We start from the raw sequence: 21,536 nt of genomic DNA, 5'->3' as shown, positions 1-21,536 counted from the left end.
CTTGCCTGCTCTTCGGATTTCTTCGCTTTCGTCGTTCTTCAGTCTTTGTCCCTCGTGTTTCACTGTTTTCCTCTTTTATCTCTGGGAGCTAATGGGAGGTCGTGGCTGTGATTAAGCGACGGCTCGAGATCCGGTGTGCGCGAGGGGGATCGACGCTGTGTGGTGAGGGACCATCCCAGGGGTAGGGGACTGGGGAGAGCCGGGAGAAGTTAGACCAGAAATCGGGTCTCTGGGAGAGAAGCGAGGCCGCCTGGAGAGGAAAAGGATAAAGATGGACCCAGATTTCGGAAGAGTGGAAGAGAGACAGCTTATTACGGCACCTAGCAGAAGTGAATTAAGAATTAGGATATGGGAAGGAAGTTTGGCCTAGGGGTAGAGTGCTTGCCTAGCATGCACGAAGTCCCGGGTTCGGTTCCTTGGTACCACATCCATAGAAAGAAAAAAAAAAAGCTGGATGCGGTGCTGTGGCTCAAATGGCGGAGCTCTAGCCTTGAGGGAGAAAAAAAGGTCCAAGGAGTGTGCTCAGGCCCTGAGTTCAAGCCCCAGGACTGGCAAAAAAAAATTAGGATATGGGAAGGACTGACAGTTATGGAGTGCAGAGACTGATCTGGTCAGGAGGGTTGGAAGAGAGAGAGGGAATGGGACTGGGTGCAAACAAGTGTCTTTGACACTGCTTAGCTGAAGATGAGACCAGTCATTAAAAACAAAAATATTTTGCAAATGTCGGACTATTAATAATCTCATCACTTGGAAACCAAAGAAGATGAGTTTAGGGAAGAAATGGGATGAAGAGGTAGGAAAAGAGGGGAAGTTTGGAAGAAATAAGTGATGAATGGCAGTGTGTGTGTGTGTGTGTGTGTGTGTGTGTGTGTAGGAAACCACAGGAAAGGTGAGGTTATTGTTTAACCGATGAAGGGTGGGGGTGGCACTGTCATGGATCTTAGGGGTAAGGGTGTGCTTTTAACACTCATCTCTCTCAGGTGATGGAGAACACCCCTTCAAGGGGTGGACTCAACCGGGTGCACCTACAATGCAAGAATCTACAGGAATTCTTAGGGGGCCTGAGTCCTGGGGTATTGGATCGTTTGTATGGGCACCCTGCTACTTGTCTGGCTGTCTTCAGGTAAGGGGTCTCCTTTATAGCAGGGGTTATAATGGGTGCATGCATACTGCAACCAGTTATCATAGGTAGGAGTGTAGAGGGGAGGGGGCAGCAAGACCCAAAGCAGATGGAGCTTGTGGGGGGCAGCAAGGCTGACAAAGATGTATTGGGGGGGCCTGGAGTGTGGCTTGCCTAGCATTCATGAAGCCCTAGGTTTAACTCCTCGGTTCTACATACACAGAAAAGCTGGTGCTGTGGCTCAAGTGGTAGAGTGCTAGCCTTGAGAAAGCTCAAGGACAGTGCCCAGGCCCTGAGCTCAAGCCCTAGGACTGGCAGAAAAAAAAAAAGCTGGGTGCAGTGGCTCATGCCTGTAATCCTAGCTACTCAGGAGGCTGAGTCTGAGGATCAAGGTTCAAAGCCAGCCTGGGTACAAAAGAACCTGAGACTCTTATCTCCAATCTTACCTCTAGAAAACAGGAAGTGTGGCTTGGCTCAAGGGTTGGGTGGTAGCTTTGAGCTAAAGAGCTCAAGGACAGTGCCCAGGCCGAGTTCAAGCCCCTTGACCCACCCCCAAAAAAATGTATTGGAGGGGGGAAGTAAGATGTAATATGTTTAAGAGGCAGATGAAGATAGAGATGCAGGTATAACACAGCTGCTGATATTTACATTTGGCCTCTGTACCTTACAGGGAACTCCCATCTCTGGCTAAGAACTGGGTGATGCGGATGCTCTTTCTGGAGCAGCCTTTGCCGCAAGCTGCTGTAGCCCTGTGGGTAAAGAAGGAATTCAGCAAGTAAGTCTCCCATTCTCAGCTAGATACAAATTTCTCAAGTTACATTTCTCAAAAAAACTTGTTTCCTGGAATTATATTATAATTAGTTAGTGGCGATTAGAATTAAGGTCATTTAGCATATGCTAAGTATAATATAAACTACCATTGACCTCTTCCCTCAGCCCTTCCAGGAAATACATTTTGTTTCCGTTTGGGAGAGTTGTGATGAACAAGGTTCTGCTAGGCATTGCAGTAAAGATGTTTAAAGAGATACAATTTTAGTCTGGAATGGTATTCCAGGATCACCAGTTCAAAAAAGGCAGCGATGGAGGCATCTGTAGCCTCTTTCTTTTTGCTGCCTCGCCACCCATTCACCCCTCTGCTTCTGTTCCAGGGCCCAAGAGGAAAGTACAGGACTGTTGAGTGGCCTCCGTATCTGGCACACCCAGCTGCTCCCTGGTGGTCTCCAGGGCCTCATCCTTAATCCAGTCTTCCGTCAGAACCTCCGAATTGCCCTTCTGGGTGGGTATGTTGTTCCCATCTCTTTCTAAGCTAGGCCAGGGGAACTGCTTAATGTCACTAACAGGAGGGGAACTCCTGCAGGGATGAGTTGGACCAGGTATGGCTTTGGGATAGAGGAAATGTCCCTTTCTTGTGGCCCGTGGGATAAGGATAGGAAGGACCAGCGGTCAGCAGGAGAGAGACAGGGCTCCTTACTCCTGGTCTATCCTGGCCATAGAGGGAAGGCCTGGTCTGATGACACAAGTCAGCTGGGACCAGACAAGCATGCTCGGGACGTTCCCTCACTTGACAAGTACGCCGAGGAGCGATGGGAGGTGAGGACTTGGGTGTCTGTGTGTGTCTTTGCTCTGCTCTGCTTCCCACAGCCAGCAGAGGCCTGTCTTCTGCTCTTTTCATTCCTAGGTGGTCTTGCACTTCATGGTGGGCTCCCCCAGTGCAGCTGTCAGCCAGGACCTGGCTCAACTCCTCAGCCAGGCTGGGCTCATGAAGAGGTGAGGAAGTCTGAAGTTTAGCAGTCCCTTCCTTGGCCATTTCCTTGGGGATTAACTGGGTGTCTGGGATTTGAAACCCAGGGTTAGATGCAGTTGACTAAAAAGCAAGATTGAGTGGAGATAGCTGGAGAACGCCTGCCAGGACACTTGGGGAGGGCAGCTCTTTTCTGCTGATATGCATCACCACGCCTCCTCATTTCTAGTAGTGAACCCGGAGAGCCACCCTGTATTACTTCTGCTGGCTTCCAGTTCCTGTTGCTGGACACCCCTGCCCAGCTCTGGTACTTTATGCTGCAGTACCTGCAGACAGCCCAGGTAAGAAGGCCGGAGCCCCTCGCTCTTCTCAAATCCCATTGACAGACACCCTTAAACCGTTCCCTGACTCATGTCCCTACCCTCTCCCCCGACACCCCTCCCACTTCTCTTCTCCCTTCTCTCTAGAGCCGGGGCATGGATCTGGTGGAGATTCTGTCTTTCCTCTTTCAGCTCAGCTTCTCTACTCTAGGCAAGGTAAGTGGGGGACTGGAGGACAGGGAGATGGGAAGGGGAAGTTAGGTTGTGAGACAGCAGGGTGAGAAGATAAGTATGAACACAAAATGAGCGCAGATGGAGGAGATATATGTGTGGGATGGGTCAGGGGAAGAAGGACGAGGGGATGTGTTTTGGACCTCAGCTAGCCACCTCTTCTCCAGGATTACTCTGTGGAAGGTATGAGTGATTCTTTGTTGAACTTCCTGCAACATCTGCGTGAGTTTGGACTTGTTTTCCAGAGGAAGGTAAGAGCACCCCGATACGTGGCTGCTAGGGAAAGGGGCCTCAGCAGTAGAGGGAAGTATTTGGCCAGGTCTGAATTATTGGAAGAGTTGAGATTGTATGTACTGGGAGGGATCTGATGTCCCAGTAAGGAAGATGTTGGGTGACGACCCCTGAGAGAGGACCTCTGTGTTGCCCTTCCCAGAGGAAATCTCGGCGTTACTACCCCACACGCCTGGCCATCAACCTTTCATCTGGTGTCTCTGGGACTGCTGGGGGTACTGTGCATCAGCCAGGCTTCATTGTTGTGGAAACCAATTACCGGCTGTATGCCTACACAGGTGAGGGGCTGGCCGTAGGGCTCCCTTGGAGTGGGCATGGGAAGGGAAAGGAAGCTGCAGGGAATGCCAGTTTATGTTTACTTGGTTTACGGAGCCCTCTGACCTTTCCTCCCACTGGAAGAAAAGGCTTGAGAAAGTCTGGGTAGGGAGTAACCTTGTTGCCATTCTTCTATCCCTGTGTCAGAATCAGAGCTGCAGATTGCCCTCATTGCCCTCTTCTCTGAGATGCTCTATCGCTTCCCCAACATGGTGGTGGCACAGGTGACCCGAGAGAGTGTGCAGCAGGCCATAGCCAGTGGCATCACAGCCCAGCAGGTATCCCCTACTTGGGTGGGTAGCGGTGGGAAGACATTAGGCTGCACTTGGGTTGAGGGGTACAGGATGGACCCATAGCTGTGAGTAGTCTGTGCACAGGAAAAGAAATAAAGACTTTAGGGGTGAGAACTACTAGACTCTTGAGTGGGAAAACACGAAGGGAGGAGGTATAGCTCTAAATGTGTGTCTCAGTATCATGGTTCTTGGCTGTATACATTGACCTTGTTGCTTTACCTCTGTCAATCTGTTTCCTCATATGGTAAGTGACAATCCTCACCACATGGTTGTTGGGAGAATTCAGTGGAAGACTAGATGTAAAACATTTATCTCTGGAGCTTCTGCTGTTTTAAAGAAAGTAAAACAAAACAAGACTGGGAAGAGCAGGCATGACCAGTGGAAGGACTAATTAGTGATAACAGCAGAACAGGGATGGCTTGAGGACAGGAGTGTGGGATAGCTATGAACATTGCTTTTAGTGATATTAGGTGACAGCTTTCCTGCCTTCATGAGCCCTCATGGCTCTCTTGTCTTTTCCTAGATAATCCATTTCCTAAGGACAAGGGCCCACCCAGTGATGCTCAAACAGGTACCAGGATGCCGGTAGCCCTGGCACCCTGCAATGAAGTGGTGGAAAAGGGGAGGAAACCCTGCAAATGAGTAGAGGGCTGTGGGTGTCTTGGGCAGTGCTCCTGAATCCTAGAGCCCAACTTTGCTCCTGCAGACCCCGGTGCTGCCCCCCACCATCACAGACCAGATTAGACTATGGGAGTTGGAAAGGGACAGACTCCGGTTCACTGAAGGTAAGTGGCTTCTGGTCACCCAGTCAACGTTCCTGGCCAGAGGAAGAACAGGCAGTTCTGTCTTGATGGGCTGAAAAAAAATTCCTGTGCCTTTCATTTTTTGTTTGCTTAGAAAATGGAAGAGAAAAACTAGCAAGATGCTTATTTTAGGGTGAATTTGTAACAGTAAATGAATTGTTCCAAATCAGTAGTTTGGATTTAGCTAGGATTTGACAAGTCAAGGAGGTGATTCATTATTTTCTTGGGTTTGGTGTGAGCAAATCACAGGTTTTCTTCCTCCCTCCCTCCCTCCTCCTTCCTTTCTGCCTATCTAACTCTGTGTGTGTGTGTGTGTGTGTGTGTGTGTGTGTGTGTGTTGGTACTTGGACTTGAACTCAGAGCCTGGATGCTGTCCCTGGTTTTTGAGGTGGCTTTTTTTTTTTGCTCAAGTTTAGTGCTCTACCACTTGAACTACAGCTTCACTTCTGGCTTTTTGGTGGTTCACTGGAGATAAGTCCGATGGACTTTCCTGCCAGGGAAAGTTCAGGGACTCTGAACTGTGATCCTCAGATCTCAGCCTCCTGAATGGCTAGGATTACTGGAGTGCGCCACCGGCCTCCTGCTCAGTCACAGCTTTTCTTTGGCCTTACATTGCTTTCTTGATCATGTCTAGATCACACTAGTGACCCACACATAGTTTTTAGATTCCGAGACAAAGGCTGAGTTTTTAAATTCTGGAACAAGCCAGGCCCAGTAGCTCACACCTGTAATCCGAGCCACTCAGGAGGCTGAGATACCAGGGTCGTGGTTCAAAGCCAGCCCGGGCACTAAAGTCCATGCGACTAAAGTGGCGCAGTGGCTCCAGCAGTTAGGGCGGTGGCCTTGAGCTGAACAGCTCGGGGACAATGCCCAGACCCAGAGTTCAAGCCCCACGACCAAAGAAAAAACCCAAAAATTGTGGGACCAAGGCCGGCCCTGCCCACCGCCCTTCCCGCCCGTCCAGGCGTCCTGTACAACCAGTTCCTGTCGCAAGTGGACTTTGAGCTGCTGCTGGCCCACGCGCGGGAGCTGGGCGTGCTGGTGTTCGAGAACTCGGCCAAGCGGCTCATGGTGGTGACCCCGGCCGGGCACAGCGACGTCAAGCGCTTCTGGAAGCGGCAGAAGCACAGCTCCTGAGGAGACCGGGGGACCGCAGAACCGAGAACCGCGGGCCGCGACCGGACCCTGGCGGGCGGGGCGGGGCGGGGCGGGATGGGGAAGCCGGCCGCGCAATGGCGGCCGAGGCCTCATAACTCAGGTGCTTTTTATTATTATTATTCCCACTCGGGAACCCTCCTTGTTTGTAATAAAGTTTTGCAAGCGAGCCGCACGGCCCCGGACACCTCCCTGCAGACCACGCTCCCCAGGCACCTGCTCGGGTCGGCGCCAGCGGCCTCTGGAGGGCCGGGCGGGGCGGGGTCGGCCGTCGCGCATGCGCCGTGCGTGGCCACACCCCCACGTGCGCGCGCGGGCCGCCGGCCGGGTTCCGGTGTCCGGGACGCGGGTAACCCCCAGCCTCTGCCGCCGCGGGGCGCCCTGGGATAGCGGGGGCCGGGGGGGGTCGTGGGCGAGCGCGAGCGTGGCCGACCCCGGGAGCTGGGGAGTCGCTGCGGGCCCAGGCCCACGTGGGGCGGCTGCGGGGCGGCCGTGTGGGCCCCGCACGCCGCGGGCGGCACCGGGCCTGTTCTTAGGGGCCCCCGAGTCCCGGAGCCGCCACCCTCCGTGCCCGCTGTCTGCAGGGTGCGGCCCGCACCGGACCCCGGCCCTCTCGGAGGAGGAGGCTGGAATTAAAGGGGGTGCGCCTCCCCGCACCCTCCGATCCTCCTGATGGGCCCTGTCTGGAACAGATGCTGGCCGCTTCCCCCAACACTCCCGGTGCCTTATTTGCCCCTGGCCTCGATACGGTCACCACTGTGGGGGCTGAGGCCCTCGCGGGGCTCCCCCAGGCCCCGTTCCCTTTCCACACAGTCCGAGCCCCGTGGCTCCTCCATCTCCCGGAGGAACCGGGAAGCCAAGCAGAAGCGCCTGCGGGAGAAGCAGGAGGCGCTCCAAGCTGCCATAACCGGGAAAAGCAAGGTTAGGGGTCAGTTTGTCCTTGGGAGGAAGGCCGGGCCGGAGGAGACAGACTGGAGGCCAGAAGGTTGTATACTGGGAATTCCAGGTTCCCCTTCTCTTCCCGCCTTCCAGTTATCTGCAGAGTCCAGTAAGGCATGGAGTCCTAAGGAGGTAGTATTGTATGAAGTCCCAACCGCGCCTGGTGAAAAAAAAGGTAACTAGGGAGCCTGAAGATCTTATTAGTTTAGTTTAGTTTAGTTTTAAAGTGAGGATCTAGCTGTGTGGGTTAGACTGGCCCAGGAACTTACTGTGTAGCCCAAACTAGCCTCAACTCATGATCCTCCTTCCATCTGCCTCCTAATAAACACTGAGAGTACAGGCATGTCCCACCTCACTTCTCTCCTATTTGGATTATCCATTTGGTCTGCAGAATGGAGGTTGGAACAACGTTCAGCAGTTAATGGATTCCCTTCTGCTTCACAGATGTGTCAGTACCTTTGCCTCCTGCTTACAGCCCCCGTTATGTTGAAGCTGCTTGGTACTCATGGTGGGTTCGAGAGGGCTTCTTCAAACCAGAATATCAGGTTAGTACCTAGCTGAGAGGGTACTAAATGGTCCTCGGGACCCTAGGATAGAGTCACCCTTGAAGTAGGTGGGCATGGGTGAGCCTCAGAGTCCAGTTTCTTTTCATTTGGTCCCTGGCTTCTGCAACGGTTCTTCTTGCTTTCCTCTCACCTTTGCTGGATCTTCTCTGTAGTTCTTTTTGCTTTGGAATCACCAGAGGGTGCTATTCCCCCAGGTAACTTTCTGTCCTCTCTTGCCTTTGCCTTTCCACCTAGACAAGGCTGCCCCAGGCTACAGGGATGACCTTCTCCATGTGTATCCCACCTCCCAACGTCACTGGCTCTCTGCACATCGGCCATGCACTGACAGTGGCTATCCAGGATGCCCTTGTGCGCTGGTGAGAGGGGGATGGAGTCTTTGGCAGTGCTTGGAGGAAGAGTGTTAAGTGCAAGAATGGGTGAGGGTAAGCATGTGAGCCCCAGGGCTCTGCTGAGAGCATTTCTGTTCCAGGCATCGGATGCGTGGGGATCGGGTACTGTGGGTCCCTGGCTCAGATCATGCAGGAATTGCTACACAGGTAATTCCTTGGTCACATTTTCCTCTTCTTGGCTGAAAGTTGTATCTTCCTTCAAAGCTCCCTGACCTGCTGCTGATTTGCCCAATCTTACTGCAGGCAGTGGTAGAGAAGCAACTGTGGAAGGAGCGGGGTCTGAGGAGGCATGAGCTGGGCCGGGAGGACTTCCTTAAGGAGGTGTGGCAGTGGAAGGAGGAGTGAGTATGATGGACAGGGCCACAGGATGGCAGGCATTACCTCTCTTCCCCACTGTGGCTCTAAATTCTGCAGAGACAAGACGCGTTGGAACCCCGTAACATTTGGAAACAAATTATGCACACACACACACACACACTAGATATATATGTGTGTGCATACATATATATGGATACATATATATTAGTGTGTACCTGCATATATGTAAGTAATTCCCATCCACATATCGCAGTTTCTCGTGTAGATTTCATCAGCTCTCCCACTTTTCCATTTCCATCTTCCAATAACTTGCCTTTATTTGGAAGAAGTCTGTTATGACATGTCATCATTTCTGTGTAGCTCTCTTAGGTTTTCCACAAAGTAGCTGTCCCTCCACTACAGATTCTTTGGCTTGTGTGTCTGTGTCTGTGTCTGTGTCTGTGTGTGTATATATGTGTTGGTCCTGGGGCTTGAACTTGGCCTGGGCACAGTCCCTGAACATTTTATGCTCAAGGATAATGCTCTCTTGCATGAGCTACAGTTTCCCTTCTGTCTCTCTCTCTGTGTCTCTTTCTCTCTAATCAGTCATGGGACTTAGGTGCTGTCTCTAAGCTCTTCAGCAGAACGCCACCACCCTACCCCTTGAGCCACAACATCACTTCTGGTTTTCTGGTGGTTCATTGGAGATAAGAGTTTCATGGACTTTAGTGCCACTGTGCCTGGCTTTTTTTTTTTTAATATATATATATATATATATATATATATATATATATATATATATGGTTAATTGGAGGTAAGAATTTCATAGACTTTTTTGCCCAGATTGGCTTCAAACTGTGGTTTCAGATCTTAGCCTCCTGGTTACTAGGATTACAAGGCTTCTACTTCATCTAATGCTATGAAAAGCCTCACACTGGGTTTCTGTGTCCACCACTTGGCTTGATAGCTTAGGGCCATCTGCACTTTGCTTTCCTGTAGCATTTGGCACTGTGGTAGCATCATTGGGCTTGGTAGGGGGGAAGTGCTGGGTGTGTCGTTTGCTCACAGGAATCTCTGGTACAGGAAAGGAGGAGAGATCTGTGAACAGCTGCGTGCTCTGGGGGCATCCCTGGACTGGGATCGGGAGTGTTTTACCATGGATGCTGTGAGTGTTCATGCTGCAGTCCCTGTGGGTGTTGGAGGTAGGGTTTTAGAGACCCATGTGTGGAGCAGGCTTCTTAGGGAAGGGAGGCTGGGGCAGGTTCCACTGGGAGGGGCTGATTTGGTCACTGTGGTCATTCTTAGGGTTCTTCAGTGGCTGTGACTGAAGCTTTTGTGCAACTCTACAATGCGGGGTTGTTGTACCGGAACTGTCAGCTTGTCAACTGGTCATGTGCTTTGAGATCAGCCATCTCAGATATTGAGGTGAGAGGAGGGTTTATGAGGGCTGTAAGGCAAGTAGTCGACTGGTTAAGAGCTTAGACTCTGGAGTTGCACTGCCTGGATTCAGTCTTAGTGTTCCCCTAAACAGGGTGTGACTTTCAGCAGGCTTTAGTCCCTTTAAGTTCCTTCCTAAACTGTCAATCAGAGATGCTGGAATACTTGTTTCTCAAGATTATTGAAAAACGATTTTTTTTTTTTGGCCAGTCTAGGGACTTGAACTCAATGCCTGGGCACTGTCCTTGGACACTTTTTGTACAAGACTATCACTCTGCCCCTTAAGCCACAGCACCACTTCCGGCTTTTTCTGTGTATGTAGTTCCAGGGAATTGAACCCAGGGCTTTGTACCTGCCACCACTAGGCCATGCTCCCGGCCCAAAATGAAATGAAATTTTATATGATGTGCTCAACACGATACCTCAGCATGGCCTAACGCTCAGTGAACGTGTACTATAACTGCACAAAAATTGGGTGAGGGGAAAGGTGGCTCCCAGCTCCTCCAGGATTTAGGTGGATTGCCAGGAAACTGGGGCGGGGAGCAGGCATCCTGCCCCAGAGCTCTGCAGAGAGGTGACTCTGATCTGGCCTCCTGGATCCTCCAGGTAGAGAACCGGCCCCTACCAGGTCGCACAGAACTCCGGCTGCCCGGCTGTCCCACCCCTGTGTCTTTTGGCCTCCTTGTTTCTGTTGCCTTCCCTGTGGATGGAGAGCCTGGTGAGTTACTCCAAGGGTCACCTGCTTTACATTTGCTCCCTCCTTTTGATTTTTGCTTCCAGTTTTGAATAAGGTCGTGCGTTTATACCCAGGCTGAGACTGGCATGATCCTCCATGCCCAGTCCGTGTTGGGCTGCCAGGAACCCCAGCAGTGTTTGCAGTGTGAGCACCTACCTTGGCTAAAGGATAGTGTACATTCATGTTCTCCTGGAGCTTGGTGTCATTTAGTTGGCATCTACTACTCAGGAAAGAGAAAAATGTTCACTTCTAAAGTGCAATTTGTACAGTAAATGTTCTCAAGAGATCAAAGAAGGGAAGAGACAGATCAGTATTTTCAGTGGCCTGAAAAAGGCACAGCTTTGGTGATTAGGATAGATTTCCAAGTGTCCTCAGGTACTCAGGCTTTAGTTGCTTTTGTCATTACTAGCTTGGATTTTTCCACACAGAATATTGGTTAATTCTTTTATATTCGCATCCTCTCAGGGTCATACAGTTACAGGGCTCCTATAAACATGGCTACATATTTCCCCTGTGTTTCCTGGGGCCCTGCTTCACCTTGATCTGCCCTTCCCTCTTTGAGCTCTGCTGGTTTTTCCATGTGAAAGGATGTGGTGGCGGTGGTGGCCAGCGGCACGTGCTTGAATGTTTTTATGTAGATGCGGAGGTGGTGGTGGGAACCACAAGGCCAGAAACGTTACCTGGAGATGTGGCTGTGGCCGTTCACCCTGATGACTCTCGGTACACAGTAAGAAATACTGCCTGCACCCAGCCCCTCTCCTCCTTATATCTGCTTCATCTTCTCTCCTCCTCTCCCTCTCTCTTTCTTCTCTTCCCCTCCTTTCCATTCCTTCTCATTTTTCTTTCCTTTGTATCTTCTTCCTCTTCCACCCCCTTTTTTTGGGGGTGTGGGGGGAGAGAGAGAGAGGATCTTCAATCCTGGAAGATGGAACCTGGAGCTTCACATGTGCCAGGCAGGTGATGTACTAGCAGCCCTGCCTACTTTTCTAAGACTTCTCTCGACTCCACAGTATAACTCACTCTGCTCCCTTTTCTTTTTCACTGGTTTAACCCACTGTGGCCCCTGGACCAAATTTGAGCACTTGTGGCTCAAATCTGTGACCGCTGTTCTAGATGTGTTCTCTAACTATGGCACAGAGGCCGGGTGAAGGGATTATTCAGAGACTGAATTTGCTTCTTGGCTCAGAAATTTAGCATGTTTACTTTCTGGTCCCTGAAGAAGCTTGTTGACCTTGCTTTAGCTTTCTCCCTCTGGCTTCCATCTTCTTGTTCCTTGGGGTTCTGAAGGTGTGCCGCCCCTGATCCTTCTCCTTCTCTTCAGCGTCTACATGGACGTCACCTCCGTCACCCCTTGACAGGACAGCTTCTTCCCCTCATCACAGACCCTGCTGTTGACCCCCAGGTGGGCACAGGTGAGTGGAGGTCAGGGAGAGGACGGACCTGGGAGGGAAAGTGGAGGAGAAGTGCAGATAGAAGACGGGGAGGGATAGGGAGATGTAGATGACCCTGTGCCTGGAAAAGCCCACGGCCCAGGTCAGGGTCAGTACCCATTGCAGTTGTGCTTCTGCAGGAGCAGTGAAAGTCACTCCAGCTCACAGCCCTGCTGATGCTGAGATGGGGGCCCGACATGGCTTGAGCCCTCTGACTGTCATTGCGGAGGATGGAACCATGACTCCACTCTGTGGGGACTGGCTGCAGGTGGGGTCAGCCTCCGTGTTACCCCATCTTGTGGGGGTTCCCTCTGCCTGCCTTCTCCCCCTCCCTCTTTCTTTCCCAGAAGGCTTTTGATCTTTCCTATCTCCCAGGGTCTTCACCGATTTGTGGCTCGGGAGAAGATTATGGGTGCGCTGAGAGAGCGGGGTCAGCTGCGGGGCCTCCAGGACCACCCCATGGTACTGCCCATATGCAGGTAGCCCCATTTTAATCCCTTGGCTGCGGGATTTTGCTCCCAAAAGGGAATGAGTGAAGCTTAAGAGTGCCAGCACACGAGCGCTGAGCCCTCTGTGTTAGAAAGTAGATGATATGTCGGTTGTGTTCACATCCGCTTCCCAGTGCTGATGGCGTGGCGTGGAGTGGCCTCCTGTGCACAGGACCGCAGCATGGCAAGCTCCTCCTTTGTCTTTTTCAGCCGTTCTGGAGACGTGGTGGAATACCTGCTGAAGAGCCAGTGGTTTGTTCGCTGCCAGGAAATGGGGGATCGAGCTGCCCAGGTGAGGCTCCAGGAGCTCCTGAGAATTGAGATGAAGCAGCAGGGGACTTCCTGACCCAAATACTCGCTAGTCCTCATAGTGGGGGGAAGGGGGGGAGAAATTCCTCCCCAGCCAGGAAGAGGCAGAGTGACTCCCAGAGGATTGTCTCATTTGCGATCTTTGGGGGGAGATTTGGCCCTTTCAGAGTTAGGAAAGCACCTCAGAGGTGGTCAAGTCAAATGGGGAGGAAGAAAAAGATTTCTTTTTTTTCCCCCCTGGGTGCTGGTCCTGGTGTTCCAGTTCACAGCCTGGGTGCTGTCCCTGTGATTCCCGGGCTTCAACTCCGGGCTTCAACTCAGGGCCTGTGCACTGTCCTTGTACACTTTCTGCTCAAGACAAGCACTTTGCCACTTGAGCCACAGCAACGCCTCTGGCCTTTTCTGTGTATGTGGTTTCGGGGAATCGAACCCAGGGCTAGGTGAGCATGCTACCACTAGGTCATGCTCCCAACCAGAAAGCATTTCGTAAATGCCTTTTTCCTTCCAGGCGGTGGAGTCGGGGGCCTTGAAGCTCTGTCCATCTTTCCACCAGAAGAGCTGGCAACACTGGTTCACCCACATTGGGTAAGGGTGAGAAGAGCATTCTAGAGAGGGGAGGGGGGTCTGGGTTAGTCATGTTGGGGGTGTCACTAACCTCTACTTTCCACAGCGACTGGTGTGTCTCCCGGCAGCTGTGGTGGGGCCATCGGATTCCAGCCTACCTCATCACTGAGGGGCATGACAAGGTTGGTATAGGAGGCTGGCTGTGCTGGGAAGAGCCTTAGCCAGGAGTCAGAGGACTGCCTGGGCCAGAGCCAGCTGCTGCCTGCTAAGGCATTTTGTGGTGTTGGTCATGAGAGTGACTATGTGACAATGGCTCCCTGAGCCTGTTTCTTCTCACCACAGAGGGGCTGGCCTTTCTAAGCCATCAGGAGAAAACTAAGTTTATGCATAACCTCGTCATTTTCCTCTCGTTAGCAGGGTGACAAGGACTGTTGGGTGGTGGGACGGTCTGAGGCAGAGGCCAGGCAGGCAGCCGCAGAACTGACCGGGAGGCCAGGGACAGAGCTGACCCTGGAGAGGGGTGAGTATAGAGCTAGGGAGGGGCAGAGAAGGTGAGAGGAGTGTACGGGTGGGTGGCAGGACCCTTGAGGGGAGTAGGTGGGTCGGGCAGGTTGGGAATGGGGCAGAAGGTGAGCCGTCTGGGCTCTGGGGATTGTCGGGAAGGCTGGGCAGCAGGGGTCTGAGGTGATGCCAAGGTTTCAACTGTCCCCTATCTCTGTTCTGTTCCCCAGATCCTGATGTCCTGGACACTTGGTTTTCCTCAGCTCTCTTCCCCTTTTCTGCCCTGGGCTGGCCCCAAAAGGTGAATTAAGAAGAGGAAAGTGAAGATGGCTCTGTGAGCTGGGAATCCATAGAGTCCAGACTAACAGACGTGGGACAGGGGGCTTAGATTTGCTGACCACTTATCTCTTCTTCCTAGACCCCAGACCTTGTGCATTTCTACCCTCTGTCCCTTTTGGAAACGGGCAGTGACCTCCTGTTCTTCTGGGTGGGCCGAATGGTGATGCTGGGGACCCAGCTCACAGGGCAGCTCCCCTTCAACAAGGTAACGGCCGTCGGGGCCCCGTCTCTTTCCATCTCATTTTCCCCTAACTTGTCTTCCTGTCTTCTCATGTGTTTTCTGTGTTCCCAATTTCTAGACTCACTGTTCTGATCCCTCGAGTACAGACATCCTAGGTCTATCCCCACCCCACCCTGTCGACCCCCTCTGTGTCCTCAGGTGCTTCTTCATTCCATGGTTCGGGACAGGCAGGGCCGGAAGATGAGCAAGTCCTTGGGGAATGTGCTGGATCCACGAGACATCATCAGTGGTGTGGAACTGCAGGTGAGGAGAGGCCGGCTGGAGAGAGGGGAGTGGAAGGCGCGGGGAGGTGCAGGACAGCGGGTGTTTGGGCAGGCCTGAAACCTAGGCCAGCGATTGTCTCACCCATCCCCAGGTGCTGCAGACCAAACTAAGAGACGGGAACCTGGACCCCGCAGAGCTGGCTTTTGCAGCCGCAGCACAGGTGGGATACTTTTCTGCCCACGGCAGGTCGCTAGCCTGGCCACTGGCTTTTACTGCAACTCTGGCTCTGCCCTCCATCTTAGTCAGTATCTACCAAGCTCTTCTTCCTCTGGTTGCAGAAAAAGGACTTTCCTCATGGGATACCTGAGTGTGGGACAGATGCCCTGAGATTTGCACTGTGCTCCCACGGAATGCTGGGTAAGCTGGGAGGTGACGTGATGCTGAGCAGAGGCGGCAGGCTAGCCAGCCAGCTTCCTGCGCTGCTGCATCCAGCCCACATGCACACTCCATCTAGGGTGTCTGCCCTCCAGGGGGCGACCTGCACCTGTCTGTCTCTGAGGTCCTGAGCTGCCGCCATTTCTGCAATAAGATCTGGAATGCCCTGCGTTTTATTCTCAATGCCCTAGGGGAGAATTTTGTACCCCAGCCTTCAGAGGAGGTGAGAGAGGAAGCAGCTATATTTGATGTGAGGTCTAGGGGTGGAAGGGGTACAAGGAAGGAAAAGAAGCAAGAAGTTGGGGGTCCACCCCTCTAGGTCCTGACACCAGGCCCCTCCCCCAGCTGTCTCCCACCTCCCCCATGGACACCTGGATCCTGAGCCGCCTGGCCCTCGCTGCCCGTGAATGTGAGCGTGGCTTCCTCACCCAGGAGCTCTCACTGGTCACCCATGCCCTACATCACTTCTGGCTCCACAACCTCTGTGATGTCTACCTGGTAAGCAGCCGGGTAGGCGCTGCCTTTCCTCCTGTGGCTTGCTGCCAGTTCCTCCTGAAGTCTGGCAATGGCTGAGAGCGATGGATTTCATGATTCCTAATTGGCTTTTCAGCGAGGAAAGGAGAGGGAGTTCCAGTTCTCTTGGACTGCTCTCTGCGGCACAGCCTGAGTACTCTCACCTGCCTCTCACCTTGTGAAACTAGGGAGTCTTCTAGAAAACACTTGCCAGGCAGGACTGCAAAGCAGAAAGGACATGTTCAGCCCCTCCAAGTGCTCTGTGTAGATCAGGTCCAGCCAGGTCTTCCAGAGCACGTGGGAGGAGAGCACAGGGCTTTCAGACCCGGGTCTCCCAGCAGGGTTCCCACGTCACAGTCCCTTGTGGCCTATTGACGGTAGATTTCCTGGCCACCCAGAGCAGATCCTTTTGCAAGTCAGACTGGGTGTTGAGAATGTGTGTTCTCTTCCAGGTGGTGCCAACGGCTCTAGCCATCAGCCTGCCCTTGTCCATTGTTTCTTAACTTTACTAAATGCCTTGTTCCCTTCTAATAAACAAAAAGCTGGCTTTCCTCCAAGTTTCACTTCTCCCTGGGAATCTTCTTTTCACCCACCCCTGAGAATCTCTGCCTGGTTCCTCTCTTCATGTGCCCTGGCGTGTGGGTGCTGTCAGGCATGCCCAGGCCTCTCTTGAGACCTGCCCTTGCTTGCCCACAGCAGTCCCGACCGGTCTAGTACCACTATGGGGGAGGGACGTTGCTGTGGACTCCCCTCTGACTCGTGGACTTCCTTTCTAGGAAGCTGTGAAGCCAGTACTTCTGCGCAAGCCCCGTCCCCCTGGGCCACCTCAGGTCCTGTTCTCCTGTGCAGATGTTGGTCTTCGCCTCCTGGCCCCACTGATGCCCTTCCTGGCTGAAGAGCTCTGGCAGAGGCTACCCCAAAGGCCAGGTGGCCTCTCTGCCCCCAGCATCTGTGTTGCACCCTACCCCAGTGCCCATAGCTTGGTGAGTCCCATAGAGCTGATTGATTGGCATGTGACTCCAGCAAAGGTGGGGGCAACGTCTGACAGGGTTTGCTGCTGTGGGATTTGTGGCATTTGCCATAGTGGTTCACACTTTGCAGTGGAGCCTTAGAGAGGATGGATTGTCCCTGCAGGGTTTTAGCCTACTCAAAAACAGGAGTCTTATCGATTGATATTTTCTAACTGTATGACAGCCTCGGTTTCTCCCACTTTTTACTGTACAGGTCGTAGTTGTAAGGAGGATTAACTGAGGGAATATCAGGTGTCCTTAAAATCTCAGGGCAGATTTAATAATTGCAGAGGGTAAATGTCATAAACACACCCAAAACTTTTTTAAACTTTAATTTCTTTGGTATTTTCTTGGCTTTGTGAAGTTTAGATACCACTGAAGATTCGAATGTGATGGGCGTTGTCCTGTTCCTAGGAAGTGAAGCATTTTGGTGCTTTTGAGGATAGATGTTATCCTAGGGAGATGGAGGTGGATGAGTGGAGGGCAGAGCCAAGAGAATTGATACTGAGGTGTTGCAAACTCTGGGTTCCTTTTGCCAGGAGCACTGGCGCCAGCCTGAGCTAGAGCAGAACTTCTCCCAAGTCCAGGAAGCTGTGCAAGTGTTGCGCGCTCTCCGAGCCACCTACCAACTCACCAAAGCCCGGCCCCAAGGTGAGAGCCTAGGTATTTGAGAATCTGCTGGAGAAGAAACAGCAGGATCAGGAGGTGCAGAATGGGAAAGGAGGCAGGAGCTGATGCCTGGGCCTTGACCTTTCCTCTCCTACTCCTTCCCCAGTGCTGCTGCAGACCTTGGAGTCAGAAGAGCAAGATCTCTTCCAGGCCTTCCTGGAACCCCTGGGCACCCTGAGCCACTGTGGAGCTGTGAGCATCCTGCCACCAGGCACAACAGCTCCCTCAGGCTGGGCCCAGGCCACCCTCAGTGGCACTGTTCAGATCTACATGGAGTTACAGGTGATCACAGGAGGCTGGAGGGATTGGGAAGAATGCTGGGTACAGGGGAAGGGTTGGGGAAAGGGGCCTCATAGAGGAGAGCATGGAAGCCTGAGCAGGCTGAGAATTTCTCAACCTTCCTTCCCAGGGCCTGGTAGACCCCCAGACTCAGCTACCCCGGTTAGCCGCCCGAAGACTCAAGTTGCAGAAGCAGCTTGATGGCCTCATGGCCCAGACCCCATCAGAAGGGGAGGCAGAGACACAGAAGCAGCAAAGGGTAAGACCTGGAGGCCTCCTAGGCAGACCATGCCCGAGGAAGTGTGCGCCAGTGGATCGAGCTCAGCCCTTCCCCCTCACTGTTCTCTCTCCTTATCCAGCTCTCTGCTCTCCAGTTGGAATTGTCAAAACTGGACCAGGCGGCCTCTCACCTCCGGCAGCTGATGGATGAGGCTCCAGCCCCAGGGAGCTTTAAGCTCTAACTTATATCCCTGTTCACTGGCCTCCCTTGCACATGAGCACATGTGCAGGTGTCAGGTGCCATGGGGCTTCAGGGACTCCATAGGTCACCTTCATTTTGTAAATGAGGAATCGGCCTGCCTGGTCAGAGACAGTGTGGTCACTGCCTGTCTCTCCTGTACAGCTCACCTGCCAGTTTAGGAGTGAATGGATTCAGATAAACTCATAGAATCTCTCCTGTGTCTGCTTGTGGACTTTTTGTCTCTTCCTTACTGGTAATATTCTTCTCTCTCCATTGTTCCTTAAGGGCCTGGGCTTGGAAGAGAGGAAGCCTTCCTCTTAGGTCCTGACTCAGGGCTGCATGGAAGTGTGGGTGCTGGGCAGAGATGAGCTCACTGGAGGAGGAAGAACCTTCTAGTACTAGGGTCAGGCACAGTGCCCTGGCTGCTAAAGGCCCTTTATGTTCCACTTCTCAGCAGATGGAAGCTTCTTTACGCCTTTCCTATCCCCAGAGGTGCTAAGAAAAGCTGGCCTTGAGGGCCAGGAGCTTGGCCTAGTGGTAGAGTGCTTCCCTAGCATGCACGAAGACCCAGATACGATTCCTTGGTACCACATATATAGAAAAAGCTGGAAATAGTGCTGTGGCTCAAGTGATAGAGCTCTGGCCTTGAGAAAGCCCAAGGACAGTGCTCAGGCCCCGAGTCCAAGACCCAGGACTGGCAAAAAAAAAAAGCTGTCCTTCCTCCAGGCCTGAGGGGGGCTATGGGTATACTGTGGGGTCTATGTACTTCCCATCCTCTACACCACCAGACACACTCAGACAAACTTACATGCACATGGATGCACAGATGGCCACCCTGCCCACCCGAACACCTGGACTCGTCTCTATGGAATCCAGAGGCTTTGTATTTCCACGCTCACATTGCAGGCTGGCCAGCGCCTCTACGTAGCTATTTATGGTAAGCCTGCCATGGGTGGTTAATCTAATGGACATGCTGCTGGATGTCCAGTGCTATTGAATCCTGCCAAGAACCTTCTGAGGGGGGAGGAAGCATGCTCAGAGACAACACGTAACTGTCCAACATATCCACAGGCATTTAACACAATTTCTTTCTTTTTTTTTTTTTTTTTTTTTTTTTGTGGGTCATGGGGCTTGAACTCGGCCTGTGTGCTGTCCCTGAGCTCTTCAGCTCAAGGCTACCACTCTACCCTTGAGCCACGCCCCTCTTCCCATTTTCTAGATGTTAATTGGAGATAAGAGTCTCAGGTCCTTTTGTGCCTGGGCTGGCTCTGAACCTTGATCCTCAGATCTCAGCCTCCTGAAGTTAGGATTATAGCCAAGAGCTACTGTGCCCAGCGCATTTAACTCCATTTCTTAACCTATTAACAGTTGCATATCCTTCCTGCCTGCTCTAACTAAATGTTCAAGGGTAAGGGTGGCTTAGACCAGATGAATGTCTTTTCATGCTGGACATGAGCAGTGCAGAGTTCTGCCATACTGGGGCCCCACAGCACTTCTCACCCTGAGCCACTCCCCCCACCCCCAGGCTGCCCCACCCTGCTTGCCAGCCTGTGGGCCCCTGGGCCTAGGGACCATGTTCTAGGGATGTTCTGCCCACAGATATGCCTAAACTTAAGCCAAGGGAGCTGAGATTAAAATTATGCTTAAACATACATCAGGCTTCTCCATTGCCATTGAAAGTAGAGTGAGTCAAGTTAAGTTTCGATTTTCTTATTTGTAAAATAATGGTATCCTGTGACATTTAAGGTTGTCACATTGAATGTTATGAGGCGTAGAATAGCATAGGGATCCATAACTTAATTTTCCTTTATTTCCAGGTGTCCTGAAGGCCCAAAGTGTGTGTGTGTGTAAGTGTGTATAAGTGTGCCTGTGCGTGTGTGTGTGCGCAGTTACTTAATTCCCTAGATCCATTTAGGGCTTTGTGTTGAGAGTGACCATCAACTCCATTCCCAGCAGCTGGGGTCAGAGACTAGAGTGTCCAGCTCCTATTTTTTCCCACCCGTTTTTCGTGGACCCATTGAATAAGGTATTGTACTCAGCATATTTATTGGCATGTAGCAAAGTGAAGGTCTACTAGAAGACAGGCAGGTTCAAGGCATGATCCCAGCACGAAGACCAAATGTCCTGGCTTCAGTTACTCTCAGCCTTTGCAGGTAAATTGGTGTGGGGCTCCTTTATGATGGAGAGTGACATTGGTCCCTGATGGGAGGTGGAGGAGGAAGCAGAGCTGGAGAACAGAAAGAACCAAAGTGAGGTATAAGATGGCTGGCTCCTCAACCCCATGCTTGAGACAGCCAACCTCCAGCAGAGACCCAAATTGATTCCCAGAAACAAACAGCCCCAGTCTCTCTTGGAGACCCCCATACTACCTTTCCAGGCAATTCCAGGGAGCTGGAGTCATGGGAGACATTGGTCAGGAAAGCCTTCAGCTTCACTTGCAAGGTTACAGTTGGCCCTGAGAACCCAAAATTGCAACTTTGGAACCCTGCAGTCAGGGCTGCGTTTCTTCCGGGTGCAGGTACCTCCCGACCCCCACAGCTTGCGTGGTGCCCTCCTTCACGATGCCCTCCCAAACACCACTCTGATGCAGGGGTTTGCCGGGATCCTGGGAAGCTCCGCCATCTTTCAGTAGCCAAGGAGTCGATCCCCTTCTCTGTATTCTAGCCACCCAGATGGCCGCCTTGTATCCCTCACCTGCTGCATAGGAGCTGGTGAAGAGGAATAGGAGGAGGAAGAGGGGTAGTGTGGACCCCATTGTGGCAGCCTCGCTTCTTACCTGCTGTCCCTGTGGCCTCTCCAGTCCTTACAGTGGTTTTTGGGGGGTGGGGGATAGGAGGAGGATCTGGGAACTGGATTTTCCAGTTCACCCTGGATGGCTTCCAGGACCCTGGAAAGGGCTCTTGAGGAAAGGAGAGGGTGGGTCCTTTCCTTCAGTTTGTGCCCTATTTTGACCCCTGTCACCAGGTCTGTGGGGGAGGGAAGATGCTTCTGGTCCTTTGGAGAGGAGAGCAGGGATCAGGGAGGTGGCTTACTTGCTGGTGTCTGCGCCCCACCCAAGCCTGGGCTTCTTGGTGCTCTTTAGTGATTAATTATTAACTACTATTAAGGGTGATGATTGCTGCCACTCAAGGGCTCAGGAATGTGGGCCCAACAGGAAGGGGTGATTCAGTGAAGTTTCTTTGCCAGCTAAAGTGTCCTCTGTTTTAGCCTCTGGCTTTCCAAGTGAGAAATGAGGACGTCCATCTTTGAACAGTTTTAGTCTCCAATACATCACAGATACTCTGATGGAGATTTACCAAATATCCACCCTACCTTTGCCCACCCCTGCAAAGGAAATCTATTCCAGCTCTTCCCAGCCGAGGGAAAGCACTAGGGCCCGTGTGTATAGGGAGTTTGGAGCCTGTCTAGTTTACAACCCTTCTTCAAAATGCAGGAAACTAGCCAGGTGCTGGTAGGGCACA

General features: G+C 52.3%; 3 protein-coding genes and 1 long non-coding RNA gene across 7 annotated transcripts; 2 read left to right on the top strand and 2 right to left on the bottom strand.

Annotated features, from left to right (window-relative positions):
* Nucleotides 1–79: 79 nt before the first annotated feature.
* Gtf2h4 (general transcription factor IIH subunit 4) lies at nucleotides 80–6,320 on the top strand. Of its 3 annotated transcripts, none has more exons than XM_090356093.1 (14): nucleotides 80–162; nucleotides 981–1,123; nucleotides 1,791–1,895; nucleotides 2,269–2,400; nucleotides 2,614–2,710; nucleotides 2,799–2,887; nucleotides 3,094–3,202; nucleotides 3,329–3,397; nucleotides 3,580–3,663; nucleotides 3,846–3,981; nucleotides 4,166–4,296; nucleotides 4,835–4,882; nucleotides 5,018–5,096; nucleotides 6,079–6,320. In XM_090356093.1, the coding sequence occupies exons 2-14, from the start codon at nucleotides 984–986 to the stop codon at nucleotides 6,249–6,251; spliced, it is 1,392 nt and encodes a 463-aa protein (XP_090212219.1). In that variant the 5' UTR covers nucleotides 80–162; nucleotides 981–983; the 3' UTR covers nucleotides 6,252–6,320. The 3 variants fall into 3 exon arrangements, with proteins under 3 accessions (XP_090212219.1, XP_090212218.1, XP_090212220.1); XM_090356092.1 differs by having other exon boundaries at nucleotides 3,091–3,202; XM_090356094.1 differs by lacking the exons at nucleotides 80–162; nucleotides 981–1,123; nucleotides 1,791–1,895; nucleotides 2,614–2,710 and having other exon boundaries at nucleotides 2,326–2,400; nucleotides 3,091–3,202.
* Nucleotides 161–4,634, bottom strand: LOC150047932 (uncharacterized). Its single transcript, XR_016539317.1, has 3 exons — nucleotides 4,531–4,634; nucleotides 1,784–1,869; nucleotides 161–250 (listed from the first exon to the last, which is right to left on the bottom strand). It is a non-coding gene; the product is annotated as an uncharacterized LOC150047932 (long non-coding RNA).
* Nucleotides 6,321–7,652: 1,332 nt separating the features above from the next.
* On the top strand, nucleotides 7,653–18,288 carry Vars2 (valyl-tRNA synthetase 2, mitochondrial). Of its 2 annotated transcripts, none has more exons than XM_090356095.1 (27): nucleotides 7,653–7,753; nucleotides 8,009–8,130; nucleotides 8,244–8,310; nucleotides 8,407–8,504; nucleotides 9,544–9,625; nucleotides 9,766–9,885; nucleotides 10,504–10,615; nucleotides 11,272–11,360; nucleotides 11,955–12,045; nucleotides 12,204–12,331; nucleotides 12,439–12,542; nucleotides 12,762–12,843; nucleotides 13,369–13,445; nucleotides 13,531–13,606; nucleotides 13,842–13,944; nucleotides 14,156–14,226; nucleotides 14,344–14,469; nucleotides 14,644–14,748; nucleotides 14,861–14,929; nucleotides 15,048–15,126; nucleotides 15,240–15,367; nucleotides 15,490–15,642; nucleotides 16,434–16,640; nucleotides 17,207–17,318; nucleotides 17,443–17,618; nucleotides 17,746–17,874; nucleotides 17,975–18,288. In XM_090356095.1, exons 2-27 carry the CDS (start codon nucleotides 8,033–8,035, stop codon nucleotides 18,074–18,076), a joined length of 2,784 nt encoding a protein of 927 aa, XP_090212221.1. In that variant the 5' UTR covers nucleotides 7,653–7,753; nucleotides 8,009–8,032; the 3' UTR covers nucleotides 18,077–18,288. The 2 variants fall into 2 exon arrangements, with proteins under 2 accessions (XP_090212221.1, XP_090212222.1); XM_090356096.1 differs by having other exon boundaries at nucleotides 13,839–13,944.
* A 1,809-nt stretch (nucleotides 18,289–20,097) lies between these two features.
* On the bottom strand, nucleotides 20,098–20,842 carry Sfta2 (surfactant associated 2). Its single transcript, XM_090355336.1, has 3 exons — nucleotides 20,770–20,842; nucleotides 20,445–20,530; nucleotides 20,098–20,302 (listed from the first exon to the last, which is right to left on the bottom strand). The coding sequence occupies exons 1-3, from the start codon at nucleotides 20,828–20,830 to the stop codon at nucleotides 20,216–20,218; spliced, it is 234 nt and encodes a 77-aa protein (XP_090211462.1). The 5' UTR covers nucleotides 20,831–20,842; the 3' UTR covers nucleotides 20,098–20,215.
* Between the last annotated feature and the right edge of the window lie 694 nt (nucleotides 20,843–21,536).

Source organism: Megascapheus bottae, chromosome 22 (assembly GCF_031878675.1).
Source record: "Megascapheus bottae isolate mThoBot1 chromosome 22, mThoBot2.hap1, whole genome shotgun sequence".
NCBI lineage: Eukaryota > Metazoa > Chordata > Mammalia > Rodentia > Geomyidae > Megascapheus > Megascapheus bottae.
This window is presented reverse-complemented; position numbering and strand designations above follow the sequence as displayed.